The sequence below is a fragment of the Mytilus californianus genome, unplaced genomic scaffold (assembly GCF_021869535.1).
Source record: "Mytilus californianus isolate M0D057914Y unplaced genomic scaffold, xbMytCali1.0.p SCAF_2, whole genome shotgun sequence".
NCBI classification, from domain to species: Eukaryota; Metazoa; Mollusca; class Bivalvia; order Mytilida; family Mytilidae; genus Mytilus; species Mytilus californianus.
The window spans coordinates 125,272,048-125,294,641 of record NW_026262668.1 but is presented as its reverse complement, the minus strand read 5'-3'; the positions used below and the strand labels follow the sequence as shown (position 1 = coordinate 125,294,641).

Sequence of the window (22,594 nt, the reverse complement as noted above, 5' to 3'; positions counted from 1 at the left end):
AAAAGTAACTCGAGTTTCATTCATTATTTTGAACCAACAGTAGTTGAACGATGTTAAAATCTAATCAATCCATTAAGACAATACAAATCAAGAAAAACAAAAGAAACAAATGAGGGAATTATTTTAACTCCAAAAGGAGCATGATCCGGGTGCATTGACTGGGTAATAATCTTCTGTTGCAAACTTTTCAAACATTACGTTGTAAATATGCGCAAATAAAGCAAATAAATTTTACAAGTCAAACTAAAATATTCAAACTAACTTGTAATTGAAAGCCCAGGAGATGCACTTGTAGTTGACACTTGAGTTGGTGTTGTAACTTTTCCACTTGATACTGAAAAATAATTATTCAAACAGTCAAATATATCAGAACAACCGAAAATTTCCAATTGAGTTTGCATCATATTATTCCACAAATGTTGCATCTTTCAATTTCTTTCTAAAATATCTTTGTAAAATGTTAAACATTAATGACGATCATATTATTTTGTAATCATTTACAGAAATAAAGCTTTAGCCTGCTAATAATATATTTCCAAAAATACCACTAACACTATGAAAGTTTTTTAACAATTACCCTTTAATGTTTGAGTAGTTTCAGTTGAAATTTCTGGTGGAGCTGTAGGTGTTGGTGTAACCTCGGCTGTAGTGACGACTGCTGAAGACGCTGTCTGTGGAACTGTTGTTGTACTTGGAATTGACGTAGACACTGAAAAAATGAAACAATCAAAGTTTGAATAGCTTTCACCCATTTTAGTCAAGAAGAGATTTCAAACATCTTTTGGATAACAGTTTATCGACCACTACCATGCATACACATTTACCACAATTAATTCTGTACGTATAGTTTCATTTCGACAAGGAACACCAAGACATTTAACAGACAAATAGACTACACGAGTGTTAAATTGATAAGAAATACTTCTGAAGTTAAAACACATGTGGTTATATTTACTTACTGACTTCAAAACAGGCGTGGACACTAAATTGAAGCTGAACAGGTTTGTATGAATCTTCTTTGTCATCAGGTGTGATAATTACATTCACTTTTCTCACGTCAGGTTTAGTTCCAACACTTGTAGCCTTTTCGCCAACATTCACCTACAGAACAGAAAATAAAAGTTTAAAGATTTACAGGGAAAACATATTCAAGTTTCACGTACCACATTAGCAGCAATCGAATTTTCATTTGACGAAGTTAAAGTAAATTCAATGCCATTTATCTTAATGATTTAGTGAGAGTCATACTAACCTTTCTCGTTGTCACAGTTCCATCTGCATTAAAGAATTGCACTGTATATGTCTTAACATTATCAGTAGAAACCAGTTCAACATTGGCTATTGGTCTTGTCTTCGTAGGCACGTACTCTATAACCAATTTGTCTTCAGAACTTTTAAACGGTGTCTTAGACGAAGGTCGCAGATTTTCAATGTCTGCTGTCTTGTCATTTGTTGTAATTTCAGTTGAAGGTATTGTTGTTATTGAATCCATTCCATCCGTTTCTTCACAGATGGGAGTTGTTGTCGCTATTGCTACAGAAGAAATATTTCACCATGTTACCACTTATCAAACTATATTGATAGTTCATGCATTAACACTGTAAAAAGTGAAAAGTAACTCGAGTTTCATTCATTATTTTGAACCAACAGTAGTTGAACGATGTTAAAATCTAATCAATCCATTAAGACAATACAAATCAAGAAAAACAAAAGAAACAAATGAGGGAATTATTTTAACTCCAAAAGGAGCATGATCCGGGTGCATTGACTGGGTAATAATCTTCTGTTGCAAACTTTTCAAACATTACGTTGTAAATATGCGCAAATAAAGCAAATAAATTTTACAAGTCAAACTAAAATATTCAAACTAACTTGTAATTGAAAGCCCAGGAGATGCACTTGTAGTTGACACTTGAGTTGGTGTTGTAACTTTTCCACTTGATACTGAAAAATAATTATTCAAACAGTCAAATATATCAGAACAACCGAAAATTTCCAATTGAGTTTGCATCATATTATTCCACAAATGTTGCATCTTTCAATTTCTTTCTAAAATATCTTTGTAAAATGTTAAACATTAATGACGATCATATTATTTTGTAATCATTTACAGAAATAAAGCTTTAGCCTGCTAATAATATATTTCCGAAAATACCACTGATACTATGAAAGTTTTTTAACAATTACCCTTTAATGTTTGAGTAGTTTCAGTTGAAATTTCTGGTGTAGCTGTAGGTGTTGGTGTAACCTCGGCTGTAGTGATGACTGCTGACGACGCTGTCTGTGGAACTGTTGTTGTACTTGGAATTGACGTAGACACTGAAAAAATGAAACAATCAAAGTTTGAATAGCTTTCACCCATTTTAGTCAAGAAGAGATTTCAAACATCTTTTGGATAACAGTTTATCGACCACTACCATGCATACACATTTACCACAATTAATTCTGTACGTATAGTTTCATTTCGACAAGGAACACCAAGACATTTAACAGACAAATTGACTACACGAGTGTTAAATTGATAAGAAATACTTCTGAAGTTAAAACACATGTGGTTATATTTACTTACTGACTTCAAAACAGGCGTGAACACTTAATTGAAGCTGAACAGGTTTGTATGAATCTTCTTTGTCATCAGGTGTGATAATTACATTCACTTTTCTCACGTCAGGTTTAGTTCCAACACTTGTAGCCTTTTCGCCAACATTCACCTACAGAACAGAAAATAAAAGTTTAAAGATTTACAGGGAAAATATATTCAAGTTTCACGTACCACATTAGCAGCAATTGAATTTTCATTTGACAAAGTTAAAGTAAATTTAATGCCATTTATCTTAATGATTTAGTGAGAGTCATACTAACCTTTCTCGTTGTCACAGTTCCATCTGCATTAAAGAATTGCACTGTATATGTCTTAACATTATCAGTAGAAACCAGTTCAACATTGGCTATTGGTCTTGTCTTCGTAGGCACGTACTCTATAACCAATTTGTCTTCAGAACTTTTAAACGGTGTCTTAGACGAAGGTCGCAGATTTTCAATGTCTGCTGTCTTGTCATTTGTTGTAATTTCAGTTGAAGGTATTGTTGTTATTGAATCCATTCCATCCGTTTCTTCACAGATGGGAGTTGTTGTCGCTATTGCTACAGAAGAAATATTTCACCATGTTACCACTTATCAAACTATATTGATAGTTCATGCATTAACACTGTAAAAAGTGAAAAGTAACTCGAGTTTCATTCATTATTTTGAACCAACAGTAGTTGAACGATGTTAAAATCTAATCAATCCATTAAGACAATACAATTCAAGAAAAACAAAAGAAACAAATGAGGGAATTATTTTAACTCCAAAAGGAGCATGATCCGGGTGCATTGACTGGGTAATAATCTTCTGTTGCAAACTTTTCAAACATTACGTTGTAAATATGCGCAAATAAAGCAAATAAATTTTACAAGTCAAACTAAAATATTCAAACTAACTTGTAATTGAAAGCCCAGGAGATGCACTTGTAGTTGACACTTGAGTTGGTGTTGTAACTTTTCCACTTGATACTGAAAAATAATTATTCAAACAGTCAAATATATCAGAACAACCGAAAATTTCCAATTGAGTTTGCATCATATTATTCCACAAATGTTGCATCTTTTAAATTCTTTCTAAAATATCTTTGTAAAATGTTGAACATTAATGACGATCATATTATTTTGTAATCATTTACAGAAATAAAGCTTTAGCCTGCTAATAATATATTTCCGAAAATACCACTGACACTATGAAAGTTTTTTAACAATTACCCTTTAATGTTTGAGTAGTTTCAGTTGAAATTTCTGGTGTAGCTGTAGGTGTTGGTGTAACCTCGGCTGTAGTGATGACTGTTGACGACGCTGTCTGTGGAACTGTTGTTGTACTTGGAATTGACGTAGACACTGAAAAAATGAAACAATCAAAGTTTGAATAGCTTTCACCCATTTTAGTCAAGAAGAGATTTCAAACATCTTTTGGATAACAGTTTATCGACCACTACCATGCATACACATTTACCACAATTAATTCTGTACGTATAATTTCATTTCGACAAGGAACACCAAGACATTTAACTGACAAATAGACTACACAAGTGTTAAATTGATAAGAAATACTTCTGAAGTTAAAACACATGTGGTTATATTTACTTACTGACTTCAAAACAGGCGTGGACACTTAATTGAAGCTGAACAGGTTTGTATGAATCTTCTTTGTCATCAGGTGTGATAATTACATTCACTTTTCTCACGTCAGGTTTAGTTCCAACACTTGTAGTCTTTTCGCCAACATTCACCTACAGAACAGAAAATAAAAGTTTAAAGATTTACAGGGAAAACATATTCAAGTTTCACGTACCACATTAGCAGCAATTGAATTTTCATTTGACGAAGTTAAAGTAAATTCAATGCCATTTATCTTAATGATTTAGTGAGTGTCATACTAACCTTTCTCGTTGTCACAGTTCCATCTGCATTAAAGAATTGCACTGTATATGTCTTAACATTATCAGTAGAAACCAGTTCAACATTGGCTATTGGTCTTGTCTTCGTAGGCACGTACTCTATAACCAATTTGTCTTCAGAACTTTTAAACGGTGTCTTAGACGAAGGTCGCAGATTTTCAATGTCTGCTGTCTTGTCATTTGTTGTAATTTCAGTTGAAGGTATTGTTGTTATTGAATCCATTCCATCCGTTTCTTCACAGATGGGAGTTGTTGTCGCTATTGCTACAGAAGAAATATTTCACCATGTTACCACTTATCAAACTATATTGATAGTTCATGCATTAACACTGTAAAAAGTGAAAAGTAACTAGAGTTTCATTCATTATTTTGAACCAACAGTAGTTTAACGATGTTAAAATCTAATCAATCCATTAAGACAATACAAATCAAGAAAAACAAAAGAAACAAATGAGGGAATTATTTTAACTCCAAAAGGAGCATGATCCGGGTGCATTGACTGGGTAATAATCTTCTGTTGCAAACTTTTCAAACATTACGTTGTAAATATGCGCAAATAAAGCAAATAAATTTTACAAGTCAAACTAAAATATTCAAACTAACTTGTAATTGAAAGCCCAGGAGATGCACTTGTAGTTGACACTTGAGTTGGTGTTGTAACTTTTCCACTTGATACTGAAAAATAATTATTCAAACAGTCAAATATATCAGAACAACCGAAAATTTCCAATTGAGTTTGCATCATATTATTCCACAAATGTTGCATCTTTCAATTTCTTTCTAAAATATCTTTGTAAAATGTTAAACATTAATGACGATCATATTATTTTGTAATCATTTACAGAAATAAAGCTTTAGCCTGCTAATAATATATTTCCGAAAATACCATTGACACTATGAAAGTTTTTCAACAATTACCCTTTAATGTTTGAGTAGTTTCAGTTGAAATTTCTGGTGTAGCTGTAGGTGTTGGTGTAACCTCGGCTGTAGTGATGACTGCTGAAGACGCTGTCTGTGGAACTGTTGTTGTACTTGGAATTGACGTAGACACTGAAAAAATGAAACAATCAAAGTTTGAATAGCTTTCACCCATTTTAGTCAAGAAGAGATTTCAAACATCTTTTGGATAACAGTTTATCGACCACTACCATGCATACACATTTACCACAATTAATTCTGTACGTATAGTTTTATTTCGACAAGGAACACCAAGACATTTAACAGACAAATAGACTACACAAGTGTTAAATTGATAAGAAATACTTCTGAAGTTAAAACACATGTGGTTATATTTACTTACTGACTTCAAAACAGGCGTGGACACTTAATTGAAGCTGAACAGGTTTGTATGAATCTTCTTTGTCATCAGGTGTGATAATTACATTCACTTTTCTCACGTCAGGTTTAGTTCCAACACTTGTAGCCTTTTCGCCAACATTCACCTACAGAACAGAAAATAAAAGTTTAAAGATTTACAGGGAAAACATATTCAAGTTTCACGTACCACATTAGCAGCAATCGAATTTTCATTTGACGAAGTTAAAGTAAATTCAATGCCATTTATCTTAATGATTTAGTGAGAGTCATACTAACCTTTCTCGTTGTCACAGTTCCATCTGCATTAAAGAATTGCACTGTATATGTCTTAACATTATCAGTAAAAACCAGTTCAACATTGGCTATTGGTCTTGTCTTCGTAGGCACGTACTCTATAACCAATTTGTCTTCAGAACTTTTAAACGGTGTCTTAGACGAAGGTCGCAGATTTTCAATGTCTGCTGTCTTGTCATTTGTTGTAATTTCAGTTGAAGGTATTGTTGTTATTGAATCCATTCCATCCGTTTCTTCACAGATGGGAGTTGTTGTCGCTATTGCTACAGAAGAAATATTTCACCATGTTACCACTTATCAAACTATATTGATAGTTCATGCATTAACACTGTAAAAAGTGAAAAGTAACTAGAGTTTCATTCATTATTTTGAACCAACAGTAGTTTAACGATGTTAAAATCTAATCAATCCATTAAGACAATACAAATCAAGAAAAACAAAAGAAACAAATGAGGGAATTATTTTAACTCCAAAAGGAGCATGATCCGGGTGCATTGACTGGGTAATAATCTTCTGTTGCAAACTTTTCAAACATTACGTTGTAAATATGCGCAAATAAAGCAAATAAATTTTACAAGTCAAACTAAAATATTCAAACTAACTTGTAATTGAAAGCCCAGGAGATGCACTTGTAGTTGACACTTGAGTTGGTGTTGTAACTTTTCCACTTGATACTGAAAAATAATTATTCAAACAGTCAAATATATCAGAACAACCGAAAATTTCCAATTGAGTTTGCATCATATTATTCCACAAATGTTGCATCTTTCAATTTCTTTCTAAAATATCTTTGTAAAATGTTAAACATTAATGACGATCATATTATTTTGTAATCATTTACAGAAATAAAGCTTTAGCCTGCTAATAATATATTTCCGAAAATACCATTGACACTATGAAAGTTTTTCAACAATTACCCTTTAATGTTTGAGTAGTTTCAGTTGAAATTTCTGGTGTAGCTGTAGGTGTTGGTGTAACCTCGGCTGTAGTGATGACTGCTGAAGACGCTGTCTGTGGAACTGTTGTTGTACTTGGAATTGACGTAGACACTGAAAAAATGAAACAATCAAAGTTTGAATAGCTTTCACCCATTTTAGTCAAGAAGAGATTTCAAACATTTTTTGGATAACAGTTTATCGACCACTACCATGCATACACATTTACCACAATTAATTCTGTACGTATAGTTTTATTTCGACAAGGAACACCAAGACATTTAACAGACAAATAGACTACACAAGTGTTAAATTGATAAGAAATACTTCTGAAGTTAAAACACATGTGGTTATATTTACTTACTGACTTCAAAACAGGCGTGGACACTTAATTGAAGCTGAACAGGTTTGTATGAATCTTCTTTGTCATCAGGTGTGATAATTACATTCACTTTTCTCACGTCAGGTTTAGTTCTAACACTTGTAGCCTTTTCGCCAACATTCACCTACAGAACAGAAAATAAAAGTTTAAAGATTTACAGGGAAAACATATTCAAGTTTCACGTACCACATTAGCAGCAATCGAATTTTCATTTGACGAAGTTAAAGTAAATTCAATGCCATTTATCTTAATGATTTAGTGAGAGTCATACTAACCTTTCTCGTTGTCACAGTTCCATCTGCATTAAAGAATTGCACTGTATATGTCTTAACATTATCAGTAGAAACCAGTTCAACATTGGCTATTGGTCTTGTCTTCGTAGGCACGTACTCTATAACCAATTTGTCTTCAGAACTTTTAAACGGTGTCTTAGACGAAGGTCGCAGATTTTCAATGTCTGCTGTCTTGTCATTTGTTGTAATTTCAGTTGAAGGTATTGTTGTTATTGAATCCATTCCATCCGTTTCTTCACAGATGGGAGTTGTTGTCGCTATTGCTACAGAAGAAATATTTCACCATGTTACCACTTATCAAACTATATTGATAGTTCATGCATTAACACTGTAAAAAGTGAAAAGTAACTCGAGTTTCATTCATTATTTTGAACCAACAGTAGTTGAACGATGTTAAAATCTAATCAATCCATTAAGACAATACAAATCAAGAAAAACAAAAGAAACAAATGAGGGAATTATTTTAACTCCAAAAGGAGCATGATCCGGGTGCATTGACTGGGTAATAATCTTCTGTTGCAAACTTTTCAAACATTACGTTGTAAATATGCGCAAATAAAGCAAATAAATTTTACAAGTCAAACTAAAATATTCAAACTAACTTGTAATTGAAAGCCCAGGAGATGCACTTGTAGTTGACACTTGAGTTGGTGTTGTAACTTTTCCACTTGATACTGAAAAATAATTATTCAAACAGTCAAATATATCAGAACAACCGAAAATTTCCAATTGAGTTTGCATCATATTATTCCACAAATGTTGCATTTTTCAATTTCTTTCTAAAATATCTTTGTAAAATGTTAAACATTAATGACGATCATATTATTTTGTAATCATTTACAGAAATAAAGCTTTAGCCTGCTAATAATATATTTCCGAAAATACCACTGATACTATGAAAGTTTTTTAACAATTACCCTTTAATGTTTGAGTAGTTTCAGTTGAAATTTCTGGTGTAGCTGTAGGTGTTGGTGTAACCTCGGCTGTAGTGATGACTGCTGACGACGCTGTCTGTGGAACTGTTGTTGTACTTGGAATTGACGTAGACACTGAAAAAATGAAACAATCAAAGTTTGAATAGCTTTCACCCATTTTAGTCAAGAAGAGATTTCAAACATCTTTTGGATAACAGTTTATCGACCACTACCATGCATACACATTTACCACAATTAATTCTGTACGTATAGTTTCATTTCGACAAGGAACACCAAGACATTTAACAGACAAATTGACTACACGAGTGTTAAATTGATAAGAAATACTTCTGAAGTTAAAACACATGTGGTTATATTTACTTACTGACTTCAAAACAGGCGTGAACACTTAATTGAAGCTGAACAGGTTTGTATGAATCTTCTTTGTCATCAGGTGTGATAATTACATTCACTTTTCTCACGTCAGGTTTAGTTCCAACACTTGTAGCCTTTTCGCCAACATTCACCTACAGAACAGAAAATAAAAGTTTAAAGATTTACAGGGAAAATATATTCAAGTTTCACGTACCACATTAGCAGCAATTGAATTTTCATTTGACAAAGTTAAAGTAAATTTAATGCCATTTATCTTAATGATTTAGTGAGAGTCATACTAACCTTTCTCGTTGTCACAGTTCCATCTGCATTAAAGAATTGCACTGTATATGTCTTAACATTATCAGTAGAAACCAGTTCAACATTGGCTATTGGTCTTGTCTTCGTAGGCACGTACTCTATAACCAATTTGTCTTCAGAACTTTTAAACGGTGTCTTAGACGAAGGTCGCAGATTTTCAATGTCTGCTGTCTTGTCATTTGTTGTAATTTCAGTTGAAGGTATTGTTGTTATTGAATCCATTCCATCCGTTTCTTCACAGATGGGAGTTGTTGTCGCTATTGCTACAGAAGAAATATTTCACCATGTTACCACTTATCAAACTATATTGATAGTTCATGCATTAACACTGTAAAAAGTGAAAAGTAACTCGAGTTTCATTCATTATTTTGAACCAACAGTAGTTGAACGATGTTAAAATCTAATCAATCCATTAAGACAATACAAATCAAGAAAAACAAAAGAAACAAATGAGGGAATTATTTTAACTCCAAAAGGAGCATGATCCGGGTGCATTGACTGGGTAATAATCTTCTGTTGCAAACTTTTCAAACATTACGTTGTAAATATGCGCAAATAAAGCAAATAAATTTTACAAGTCAAACTAAAATATTCAAACTAACTTGTAATTGAAAGCCCAGGAGATGCACTTGTAGTTGACACTTGAGTTGGTGTTGTAACTTTTCCACTTGATACTGAAAAATAATTATTCAAACAGTCAAATATATCAGAACAACCGAAAATTTCCAATTGAGTTTGCATCATATTATTCCACAAATGTTGCATCTTTCAATTTCTTTCTAAAATATCTTTGTAAAATGTTAAACATAAATGACGATCATATTATTTTGTAATCATTTACAGAAATAAAGCTTTAGCCAGCTAATAATATATTTCCGAAAATACCACTGACACTATGAAATTTTTTTAACAATTACCCTTTAATGTTTGAGTAGTTTCAGTTGAAATTTCTGGTGTAGCTGTAGGTGTTGGTGTAACCTCGGCTGTAGTGATGACTGCTGACGACGCTGTCTGTGGAACTGTTGTTGTACTTGGAATTGACGTAGACACTGAAAAAATGAAACAATCAAAGTTTGAATAGCTTTCACCCATTTTAGTCAAGAAGAGATTTCAAACATCTTTTGGATAACAGTTTATCGACCACTACCATGCATACACATTTACCACAATTAATTCTGTACGTATAGTTTCATTTCGACAAGGAACACCAAGACATTTAACAGACAAATAGACTACACGAGTGTTAAATTGATAAGAAATACTTCTGAAGTTAAAACACATGTGGTTATATTTACTTACTGACTTCAAAACAGGCGTGAACACTTAATTGAAGCTGAACATGTTTGTATGAATCTTCTTTGTCATCAGGTGTGATAATTACATTCACTTTTCTCACGTCAGGTTTAGTTCCAACACTTGTAGCCTTTTCGCCAACATTCACCTACAGAACAGAAAATAAAAGTTTAAAGATTTACAGGGAAAACATATTCAAGTTTCACGTACCACATTAGAAGCAATTGAATTTTCATTTGACGAAGTTAAAGTAAATTCAATGCCATTTATCTTAATGATTTAGTGAGAGTCATACTAACCTTTCTCGTTGTCACAGTTCCATCTGCATTAAAGAATTGCACTGTATATGTCTTAACATTATCAGTAGAAACCAGTTCAACATTGGCTATTGGTCTTGTCTTCGTAGGCACGTACTCTATAACCAATTTGTCTTCAGAACTTTTAAACGGTGTCTCAGACGAAGGTCGCAGATTTTCAATGTCTGCTGTCTTGTCGTTTGTTGTAATTTCAGTTGAAGGTATTGTTGTTATTGAATCCATTCCATCCGTTTCTTCACAGATGGGAGTTGTTGTCGCTATTGCTACAGAAGAAATATTTCACCATGTTACCACTTATCAAACTATATTGATAGTTCATGCATTAACACTGTAAAAAGTGAAAAGTAACTCGAGTTTCATTCATTATTTTGAACCAACAGTAGTTTAACGATGTTAAAATCTAATCAATCCATTAAGACAATACAAATCAAGAAAAACAAAAGAAACAAATGAGGGAATTATTTTAACTCCAAAAGGAGCATGATCCGGGTGCATTGACTGGGTAATAATCTTCTGTTGCAAACTTTTCAAACATTACGTTGTAAATATGCGCAAATAAAGCAAATAAATTTTACAAGTCAAACTAAAATATTCAAACTAACTTGTAATTGAAAGCCCAGGAGATGCACTTGTAGTTGACACTTGAGTTGGTGTTGTAACTTTTCCACTTGATACTGAAAAATAATTATTCAAACAGTCAAATATATCAGAACAACCGAAAATTTCCAATTGAGTTTGCATCATATTATTCCACAAGTGTTGCATCTTTTAATTTCTTTCTAAAATATCTTTGTAAAATGTTAAACATTAATGACGATCATATTATTTTGTAATCATTTACAGAAATAAAGCTTTAGCCTGCTAATAATATATTTCCGAAAATACCACTGACACTATGAAAGTTTTTTAACAATTACCCTTTAATGTTTGAGTAGTTTCAGTTGAAATTTCTGGTGTAGCTGTAGGTGTTGGTGTAACCTCGGCTGTAGTGATGACTGCTGAAGACGCTGTCTGTGGAACTGTTGTTGTACTTGGAATTGACGTAGACACTGAAAAAATGAAACAATCAAAGTTTGAATAGCTTTCACCCATTTTAGTCAAGAAGAGATTTCAAACATCTTTTGGATAACAGTTTATCGACCACTACCATGCATACACATTTACCACAATTAATTCTGTACGTATAGTTTCATTTCGACAAGGAACACCAAGACATTTAACAGACAAATAGACTACACGAGTGTTAAATTGATAAGAAATACTTCTGAAGTTAAAACACATGTGGTTATATTTACTTACTGACTTCAAAACAGGCGTGGACACTTAATTGAAGCTGAACAGGTTTGTATGAATCTTCTTTGTCATCAGGTGTGATAATTACATTCACTTTTCTCACGTCAGGTTTAGTTCCAACACTTGTAGCCTTTTCGCCAACATTCACCTACAGAACAGAAAATAAAAGTTTAAAGATTTACAGGGAAAACATATTCAAGTTTCACGTACCACATTAGCAGCAATCGAATTTTCATTTGACGAAGTTAAAGTAAATTCAATGCCATTTATCTTAATGATTTAGTGAGAGTCATACTAACCTTTCTCGTTGTCACAGTTCCATCTGCATTAAAGAATTGCACTGTATATGTCTTAACATTATCAGTAGAAACCAGTTCAACATTGGCTATTGGTCTTGTCTTCGTAGGCACGTACTCTATAACCAATTTGTCTTCAGAACTTTTAAACGGTGTCTTAGACGAAGGTCGCAGATTTTCAATGTCTGCTGTCTTGTCATTTGTTGTAATTTCAGTTGAAGGTATTGTTGTTATTGAATCCATTCCATCCGTTTCTTCACAGATGGGAGTTGTTGTCGCTATTGCTACAGAAGAAATATTTCACCATGTTACCACTTATCAAACTATATTGATAGTTCATGCATTAACACTGTAAAAAGTGAAAAGTAACTCGAGTTTCATTCATTATTTTGAACCAACAGTAGTTGAACGATGTTAAAATCTAATCAATCCATTAAGACAATACAAATCAAGAAAAACAAAAGAAACAAATGAGGGAATTATTTTAACTCCAAAAGGAGCATGATCCGGGTGCATTGACTGGGTAATAATCTTCTGTTGCAAACTTTTCAAACATTACGTTGTAAATATGCGCAAATAAAGCAAATAAATTTTACAAGTCAAACTAAAATATTCAAACTAACTTGTAATTGAAAGCCCAGGAGATGCACTTGTAGTTGACACTTGAGTTGGTGTTGTAACTTTTCCACTTGATACTGAAAAATAATTATTCAAACAGTCAAATATATCAGAACAACCGAAAATTTCCAATTGAGTTTGCATCATATTATTCCACAAATGTTGCATCTTTCAATTTCTTTCTAAAATATCTTTGTAAAATGTTAAACATTAATGACGATCATATTATTTTGTAATCATTTACAGAAATAAAGCTTCAGCCTGCTAATAATATATTTCCGAAAATACCACTGACACTATGAAAGTTTTTTAACAATTACCCTTTAATGTTTGAGTAGTTTCAGTTGAAATTTCTGGTGTAGCTGTAGGTGTTGGTGTAACCTCGGCTGTAGTGATGACTGCTGACGACGCTGTCTGTGGAACTGTTGTTGTACTTGGAATTGACGTAGACACTGAAAAAATGAAACAATCAAAGTTTGAATAGCTTTCACCCATTTTAGTCAAGAAGAGATTTCAAACATCTTTTGGATAACAGTTTATCGACCACTACCATGCATACACATTTACCACAATTAATTCTGTACGTATAGTTTCATTTCGACAAGGAACACCAAGACATTTAACAAACAAATTGACTACACGAGTGTTAAATTGATAAGAAATACTTCTGAAGTTAAAACACATGTGGTTATATTTACTTACTGACTTCAAAACAGGCGTGGACACTTAATTGAAGCTGAACAGGTTTGTATGAATCTTCTTTGTCATCAGGTGTGATAATTACATTCACTTTTCTCACGTCAGGTTTAGTTCCAACACTTGTAGCATTTTCGCCAACATTCACCTACAGAACAGAAAATAAAAGTTTAAAGATTTACAGGGAAAACATATTCAAGTTTCACGTACCACATTAGCAGCAATTGAATTTTCATTTGACAAAGTTAAAGTAAATTTAATGCCATTTATCTTAATGATTTAGTGAGAGTCATACTAACCTTTCTCGTTGTCACAGTTCCATCTGCATTAAAGAATTGCACTGTATATGTCTTAACATTATCAGTAGAAACCAGTTCAACATTGGCTATTGGTCTTGTCTTCGTAGGCACGTACTCTATAACCAATTTGTCTTCAGAACTTTTAAACGGTGTCTTAGACGAAGGTCGCAGATTTTCAATGTCTGCTGTCTTGTCATTTGTTGTAATTTCAGTTGAAGGTATTGTTGTTATTGAATCCATTCCATCCGTTTCTTCACAGATGGGAGTTGTTGTCGCTATTGCTACAGAAGAAATATTTCACCATGTTACCACTTATCAAACTATATTGATAGTTCATGCATTAACACTGTAAAAAGTGAAAAGTAACTCGAGTTCATTCATTATTTTGAACCAACAGTAGTTTAACGATGTTAAAATCTAATCAATCCATTAAGACAATACAAATCAAGAAAAACAAAAGAAACAAATGAGGGAATTATTTTAACTCCAAAAGGAGCATGATCCGGGTGCATTGACTGGGTAATAATCTTCTGTTGCAAACTTTTCAAACATTACGTTGTAAATATGCGCAAATAAAGCAAATAAATTTTACAAGTCAAACTAAAATATTCAAACTAACTTGTAATTGAAAGCCCAGGAGATGCACTTGTAGTTGACACTTGAGTTGGTGTTGTAACTTTTCCACTTGATACTGAAAAATAATTATTCAAACAGTCAAATATATCAGAACAACCGAAAATTTCCAATTGAGTTTGCATCATATTATTCCACAAATGTTGCATCTTTCAATTTCTTTCTAAAATATCTTTGTAAAATGTTAAACATAAATGACGATCATATTATTTTGTAATCATTTACAGAAATAAAGCTTTAGCCAGCTAATAATATATTTCCGAAAATACCACTGACACTATGAAATTTTTTTAACAATTACCCTTTAATGTTTGAGTAGTTTCAGTTGAAATTTCTGGTGTAGCTGTAGGTGTTGGTGTAACCTCGGCTGTAGTGATGACTGCTGACGACGCTGTCTGTGGAACTGTTGTTGTACTTGGAATTGACGTAGACACTGAAAAAATGAAACAATCAAAGTTTGAATAGCTTTCACCCATTTTAGTCAAGAAGAGATTTCAAACATCTTTTGGATAACAGTTTATCGACCACTACCATGCATACACATTTACCACAATTAATTCTGTACGTATAGTTTCATTTCGACAAGGAACACCAAGACATTTAACAGACAAATAGACTACACGAGTGTTAAATTGATAAGAAATACTTCTGAAGTTAAAACACATGTGGTTATATTTACTTACTGACTTCAAAACAGGCGTGAACACTTAATTGAAGCTGAACAGGTTTGTATGAATCTTCTTTGTCATCAGGTGTGATAATTACATTCACTTTTCTCACGTCAGGTTTAGTTCCAACACTTGTAGCCTTTTCGCCAACATTCACCTACAGAACAGAAAATAAAAGTTTAAAGATTTACAGGGAAAACATATTCAAGTTTCACGTACCACATTAGAAGCAATTGAATTTTCATTTGACGAAGTTAAAGTAAATTCAATGCCATTTATCTTAATGATTTAGTGAGAGTCATACTAACCTTTCTCGTTGTCACAGTTCCATCTGCATTAAAGAATTGCACTGTATATGTCTTAACATTATCAGTAGAAACCAGTTCAACATTGGCTATTGGTCTTGTCTTCGTAGGCACGTACTCTATAACCAATTTGTCTTCAGAACTTTTAAACGGTGTCTCAGACGAAGGTCGCAGATTTTCTATGTCTGCTGTCTTGTCGTTTGTTGTAATTTCAGTTGAAGGTATTGTTGTTATTGAATCCATTCCATCCGTTTCTTCACAGATGGGAGTTGTTGTCGCTATTGCTACAGAAGAAATATTTCACCATGTTACCACTTATCAAACTATATTGATAGTTCATGCATTAACACTGTAAAAAGTGAAAAGTAACTCGAGTTTCATTCATTATTTTGAACCAACAGTAGTTTAACGATGTTAAAATCTAATCAATCCATTAAGACAATACAAATCAAGAAAAACAAAAGAAACAAATGAGGGAATTATTTTAACTCCAAAAGGAGCATGATCCGGGTGCATTGACTGGGTAATAATCTTCTGTTGCAAACTTTTCAAACATTACGTTGTAAGTATGCGCAAATAAAGCAAATAAATTTTACAAGTCAAACTAAAATATTCAAACTAACTTGTAATTGAAAGCCCAGGAGATGCACTTGTAGTTGACACTTGAGTTGGTGTTGTAACTTTTCCACTTGATACTGAAAAATAATTATTCAAACAGTCAAATATATCAGAACAACCGAAAATTTCCAATTGAGTTTGCATCATATTATTCCACAAATGTTGCATCTTTCAATTTCTTTCTAAAATATCTTTGTAAAATGTTAAACATTAATGACGATCATATTATTTTGTAATCATTTACAGAAATAAAGCTTTAGCCTGCTAATAATATATTTCCGAAAATACCACTGACACTATGAAAGTTTTTTAACAATTACCCTTTAATGTTTGAGTAGTTTCAGTTGAAATTTCTGGTGTAGCTGTAGGTGTTGGTGTAACCTCGGCTGTAGTGATGACTGCTGAAGACGCTGTCTGTGGAACTGTTGTTGTACTTGGAATTGACGTAGACACTGAAAAAATGAAACAATCAAAGTTAGAATAGCTTTCACCCATTTTAGTCAAGAAGAGATTTCAAACATCTTTTGGATAACAGTTTATCGACCACTACCATGCATACACATTTACCACAATTAATTCTGTACGTATAGTTTCATTTCGACAAGGAACACCAAGACATTTAACAGACAAATAGACTACACGAGTGTTAAATTGATAAGAAATAATTCTGAAGTTAAAACACATGTGGTTATATTTACTTACTGACTTCAAAACAGGCGTGGACACTTAATTGAAGCTGAACAGGTTTGTATGAATCTTCTTTGTCATCAGGTGTGATAATTACATTCACTTTTCTCACGTCAGGTTTAGTTCCAACACTTGTAGCCTTTTCGCCAACATTCACCTACAGAACAGAAAATAAAAGTTTAAAGATTTACAGGGAAAACATATTCAAGTTTCACGTACCACATTAGCAGCAATTGAATTTTCATTTGACGAAGTTAAAGTAAATTCAATGCCATTTATCTTAATGATTTAGTGAGAGTCATACTAACCTTTCTCGTTGTCACAGTTCCATCTGCATTAAAGAATTGCACTGTATATGTCTTAACATTATCAGTAGAAACCAGTTCAACATTGGCTATTGGTCTTGTCTTCGTAGGCACGTACTCTATAACCAATTTGTCTTCAGAACTTTTAAACGGTGTCTTAGAGGAAGGTCGCAGATTTTCAATGTCTGCTGTCTTGTCATTTGTTGTAATTTCAGTTGAAGGTATTGTTGTTATTGAATCCATTCCATCCGTTTCTTCACAGATGGGAGTTGTTGTCGCTATTGCTACAGAAGAAATATTTCACCATGTTACCACTTATCAAACTATATTGATAGTTCATGCATTAACACTGTAAAAAGTGAAAAGTAACTCGAGTTTCATTCATTATTTTGAACCAACAGTAGTTTAACGATGTTAAAATCTAATCAATCCATTAAGACAATACAAATCAAGAAAAACAAAAGAAACAAATGAGGGAATTATTTTAACTCCAAAAAGGAGCATGATCCGGGTGCATTGACTGGGTAATAATCTTCTGTTGCAAACTTTTCAAACATTACGTTGTAAATATGCGCAAATAAAGCAAATAAATTTTACAAGTCAAACTAAAATATTCAAACTAACTTGTAATTGAAAGCCCAGGAGATGCACTTGTAGTTGACACTTGAGTTGGTGTTGTAACTTTTCCACTAGATACTGAAAAATAATTATTCAAACAGTCAAATATATCAGAACAACCGAAAATTTCCAATTGAGTTTGCATCATATTATTCCACAAATGTTGCATCTTTCAATTTCTTTCTAAAATATCTTTGTAAAATGTTAAACATTAATGACGATCATATTATTTTGTAATCATTTACAGAAATAAAGCTTTAGCCAGCTAATAATATATTTCCGAAAATACCACTAACACTATGAAAGTTTTTTAACAATTACCCTTTAATGTTTGAGTAGTTTCAGTTGAAATTTCTGGTGTAGCTGTAGGTGTTGGTGTAACCTCGGCTGTAGTGATGACTGCTGAAGACGCTGTCTGTGGAACTGTTGTTGTACTTGGAATTGACGTAGACACTGAAAAAATGAAACAATCAAAGTTTGAATAGCTTTCACCCATTTTAGTCAAGAAGAGATTTCAAACATCTTTTGGATAACAGTTTATCGACCACTACCATGCATACACATTTACCACAATTAATTCTGTACGTATAGTTTCATTTCGACAAGGAACACCAAGACATTTAACAGACAAATAGACTACACGAGTGTTAAATTGATAAGAAATACTTCTGAAGTTAAAACACATGTGGTTATATTTACTTACTGACTTCAAAACAGGCGTGAACACTTAATTGAAGCTGAACAGGTTTGTATGAATCTTCTTTGTCATCAGGTGTGATAATTACATTCACTTTTCTCACGTCAGGTTTAGTTCCAACACTTGTAGCCTTTTCGCCAACATTCACCTACAGAACAGAAAATAAAAGTTTAAAGATTTACAGGGAAAACATATTCAAGTTTCACGTACCACATTAGCAGCAATTGAATTTTCATTTGACAAAGTTAAAGTAAATTTAATGCCATTTATCTTAATGATTTAGTGAGAGTCATACTAACCTTTCTCGTTGTCACAGTTCCATCTGCATTAAAGAATTGCACTGTATATGTCTTAACATTATCAGTAGAAACCAGTTCAACATTGGCTATTGGTCTTGTCTTCGTAGGCACGTACTCTATAACCAATTTGTCTTCAGAACTTTTAAACGGTGTCTTAGACGAAGGTCGCAGATTTTCAATGTCTGCTGTCTTGTCATTTGTTGTAATTTCAGTTGAAGGTATTGTTGTTATTGAATCCATTCCATCCGTTTCTTCACAGATGGGAGTTGTTGTCGCTATTGCTACAGAAGAAATATTTCACCATGTTACCACTTATCAAACTATATTGATAGTTCATGCATTAACACTGTAAAAAGTGAAAAGTAACTCGAGTTCATTCATTATTTTGAACCAACAGTAGTTTAACGATGTTAAAATCTAATCAATCCATTAAGACAATACAAATCAAGAAAAACAAAAGAAACAAATGAGGGAATTATTTTAACTCCAAAAGGAGCATGATCCGGGTGCATTGACTGGGTAATAATCTTCTGTTGCAAACTTTTCAAACATTACGTTGTAAATATGCGCAAATAAAGCAAAAAAATTTTACAAGTCAAACTAAAATATTCAAACTAACTTGTAATTGAAAGCCCAGGAGATGCACTTGTAGTTGACACTTGAGTTGGTGTTGTAACTTTTCCACTTGATACTGAAAAATAATTATTCAAACAGTCAAATATATCAGAACAACCGAAAATTTCCAATTGAGTTTGCATCATATTATTCCACAAATGTTGCATCTTTCAATTTCTTTCTAAAATATCTTTGTAAAATGTTAAACATAAATGACGATCATATTATTTTGTAATCATTTACAGAAATAAAGCTTTAGCCAGCTAATAATATATTTCCGAAAATACCACTGACACTATGAAATTTTTTTAACAATTACCCTTTAATGTTTGAGTAGTTTCAGTTGAAATTTCTGGTGTAGCTGTAGGTGTTGGTGTAACCTCGGCTGTAGTGATGACTGCTGACGACGCTGTCTGTGGAACTGTTGTTGTACTTGGAATTGACGTAGACACTGAAAAAATGAAACAATCAAAGTTAGAATAGCTTTCACCCATTTTAGTCAAGAAGAGATTTCAAACATCTTTTGGATAACAGTTTATCGACCACTACCATGCATACACATTTACCACAATTAATTCTGTACGTATAGTTTCATTTCGACAAGGAACACCAAGACATTTAACAGACAAATAGACTACACGAGTGTTAAATTGATAAGAAATACTTCTGAAGTTAAAACACATGTGGTTATATTTACTTACTGACTTCAAAACAGGCGTGAACACTTAATTGAAGCTGAACAGGTTTGTATGAATCTTCTTTGTCATCAGGTGTGATAATTACATTCACTTTTCTCACGTCAGGTTTAGTTCCAACACTTGTAGCCTTTTCGCCAACATTCACCTACAGAACAGAAAATAAAAGTTTAAAGATTTACAGGGAAAACATATTCAAGTTTCACGTACCACATTAGCAGCAATTGAATTTTCATTTGACAAAGTTAAAGTAAATTTAATGCCATTTATCTTAATGATTTAGTGAGAGTCATACTAACCTTTCTCGTTGTCACAGTTCCATCTCCATTAAAGAATTGCACTGTATATGTCTTAACATTATCAGTAGAAACCAGTTCAACATTGGCTATTGGTCTTGTCTTCGTAGGCACGTACTCTATAACCAATTTGTCTTCAGAACTTTTAAACGGTGTCTTAGACGAAGGTCGCAGATTTTCAATGTCTGCTGTCTTGTCATTTGTTGTAATTTCAGTTGAAGGTATTGTTGTTATTGAATCCATTCCATCCGTTTCTTCACAGATGGGAGTTGTTGTCGCTATTGCTACAGAAGAAATATTTCACCATGTTACCACTTATCAAACTATATTGATAGTTCATGCATTAACACTGTAAAAAGTGAAAAGTAACTCGAGTTCATTCATTATTTTGAACCAACAGTAGTTTAACGATGTTAAAATCTAATCAATCCATTAAGACAATACAAATCAAGAAAAACAAAAGAAACAAATGAGGGAATTATTTTAACTCCAAAAGGAGCATGATCCGGGTGCATTGACTGGGTAATAATCTTCTGTTGCAAACTTTTCAAACATTACGTTGTAAATATGCGCAAATAAAGCAAATAAATTTTACAAGTCAAACTAAAATATTCAAACTAACTTGTAATTGAAAGCCCAGGAGATGCACTTGTAGTTGACACTTGAGTTGGTGTTGTAACTTTTCCACTTGATACTGAAAAATAATTATTCAAACAGTCAAATATATCAGAACAACCGAAAATTTCCAATTGAGTTTGCATCATATTATTCCACAAATGTTGCATCTTTCAATTTCTTTCTAAAATATCTTTGTAAAATGTTAAACATAAATGACGATCATATTATTTTGTAATCATTTACAGAAATAAAGCTTTAGCCAGCTAATAATATATTTCCGAAAATACCACTGACACTATGAAATTTTTTTAACAATTACCCTTTAATGTTTGAGTAGTTTCAGTTGAAATTTCTGGTGTAGCTGTAGGTGTTGGTGTAACCTCGGCTGTAGTGATGACTGCTGACGACGCTGTCTGTGGAACTGTTGTTGTACTTGGAATTGACGTAGACACTGAAAAAATGAAACAATCAAAGTTAGAATAGCTTTCACCCATTTTAGTCAAGAAGAGATTTCAAACATCTTTTGGATAACAGTTTATCGACCACTACCATGCATACACATTTACCACAATTAATTCTGTACGTATAGTTTCATTTCGACAAGGAATACCAAGACATTTAACAGACAAATAGACTACACGAGTGTTAAATTGATAAGAAATACTTCTGAAGTTAAAACACATGTGGTTATATTTACTTACTGACTTCAAAACAGGCGTGAACACTTAATTGAAGCTGAACAGGTTTGTATGAATCTTCTTTGTCATCAGGTGTGATAATTACATTCACTTTTCTCACGTCAGGTTTAGTTCCAACACTTGTAGCCTTTTCGCCAACATTCACCTACAGAACAGAAAATAAAAGTTTAAAGATTTACAGGGAAAACATATTCAAGTTTCACGTACCACATTAGCAGCAATTGAATTTTCTTTTGACAAAGTTAAAGTAAATTTAATGCCATTTATCTTAATGATTTAGTGAGAGTCATACTAACCTTTCTCGTTGTCACAGTTCCATCTGCATTAAAGAATTGCACTGTATATGTCTTAACATTATCAGTAGAAACCAGTTCAACATTGGCTATTGGTCTTGTCTTCGTAGGCACGTACTCTATAACCAATTTGTCTTCAGAACTTTTAAACGGTGTCTTAGACGAAGGTCGCAGATTTTCAATGTCTGCTGTCTTGTCATTTGTTGTAATTTCAGTTGAAGGTATTGTTGTTATTGAATCCATTCCATCCGTTTCTTCACAGATGGGAGTTGTTGTCGCTATTGCTACAGAAGAAATATTTCACCATGTTACCACTTATCAAACTATATTGATAGTTCATGCATTAACACTGTAAAAGTGAAAAGTAACTCGAGTTCATTCATTATTTTGAACCAACAGTAGTTTAACGATGTTAAA

The 22,594-nt window shown here is 32.8% G+C and overlaps 1 protein-coding gene across 1 annotated transcript in view; it reads right to left on the bottom strand.

The window, feature by feature from the left end:
• Positions 1-22,594, bottom strand: part of LOC127727797 (mucin-17-like) — a 36,963-nt gene that overhangs the window by 6,182 nt on the left and 8,187 nt on the right. Inside the window, exons 22-69 of the mRNA XM_052234912.1 lie at positions 22,181-22,461; positions 21,888-22,029; positions 21,506-21,637; positions 21,191-21,262; positions 20,572-20,852; positions 20,279-20,420; positions 19,897-20,028; positions 19,582-19,653; positions 18,963-19,243; positions 18,670-18,811; positions 15,067-15,198; positions 14,752-14,823; positions 14,133-14,413; positions 13,840-13,981; positions 13,458-13,589; positions 13,143-13,214; positions 12,523-12,803; positions 12,230-12,371; positions 11,848-11,979; positions 11,533-11,604; positions 10,913-11,193; positions 10,620-10,761; positions 10,238-10,369; positions 9,923-9,994; positions 9,303-9,583; positions 9,010-9,151; positions 8,628-8,759; positions 8,313-8,384; positions 7,693-7,973; positions 7,400-7,541; positions 7,018-7,149; positions 6,703-6,774; positions 6,083-6,363; positions 5,790-5,931; positions 5,408-5,539; positions 5,093-5,164; positions 4,473-4,753; positions 4,180-4,321; positions 3,798-3,929; positions 3,483-3,554; positions 2,863-3,143; positions 2,570-2,711; positions 2,188-2,319; positions 1,873-1,944; positions 1,253-1,533; positions 960-1,101; positions 578-709; positions 263-334 (exon numbers count right to left, since the gene is read on the bottom strand). Of these exons, the coding sequence (XP_052090872.1) occupies positions 263-334; positions 578-709; positions 960-1,101; positions 1,253-1,533; positions 1,873-1,944; positions 2,188-2,319; positions 2,570-2,711; positions 2,863-3,143; positions 3,483-3,554; positions 3,798-3,929; positions 4,180-4,321; positions 4,473-4,753; positions 5,093-5,164; positions 5,408-5,539; positions 5,790-5,931; positions 6,083-6,363; positions 6,703-6,774; positions 7,018-7,149; positions 7,400-7,541; positions 7,693-7,973; positions 8,313-8,384; positions 8,628-8,759; positions 9,010-9,151; positions 9,303-9,583; positions 9,923-9,994; positions 10,238-10,369; positions 10,620-10,761; positions 10,913-11,193; positions 11,533-11,604; positions 11,848-11,979; positions 12,230-12,371; positions 12,523-12,803; positions 13,143-13,214; positions 13,458-13,589; positions 13,840-13,981; positions 14,133-14,413; positions 14,752-14,823; positions 15,067-15,198; positions 18,670-18,811; positions 18,963-19,243; positions 19,582-19,653; positions 19,897-20,028; positions 20,279-20,420; positions 20,572-20,852; positions 21,191-21,262; positions 21,506-21,637; positions 21,888-22,029; positions 22,181-22,461 (7,524 nt within the window). The remainder of the gene's footprint in view (positions 1-262; positions 335-577; positions 710-959; positions 1,102-1,252; positions 1,534-1,872; positions 1,945-2,187; positions 2,320-2,569; positions 2,712-2,862; positions 3,144-3,482; positions 3,555-3,797; positions 3,930-4,179; positions 4,322-4,472; positions 4,754-5,092; positions 5,165-5,407; positions 5,540-5,789; positions 5,932-6,082; positions 6,364-6,702; positions 6,775-7,017; positions 7,150-7,399; positions 7,542-7,692; positions 7,974-8,312; positions 8,385-8,627; positions 8,760-9,009; positions 9,152-9,302; positions 9,584-9,922; positions 9,995-10,237; positions 10,370-10,619; positions 10,762-10,912; positions 11,194-11,532; positions 11,605-11,847; positions 11,980-12,229; positions 12,372-12,522; positions 12,804-13,142; positions 13,215-13,457; positions 13,590-13,839; positions 13,982-14,132; positions 14,414-14,751; positions 14,824-15,066; positions 15,199-18,669; positions 18,812-18,962; positions 19,244-19,581; positions 19,654-19,896; positions 20,029-20,278; positions 20,421-20,571; positions 20,853-21,190; positions 21,263-21,505; positions 21,638-21,887; positions 22,030-22,180; positions 22,462-22,594) is intronic.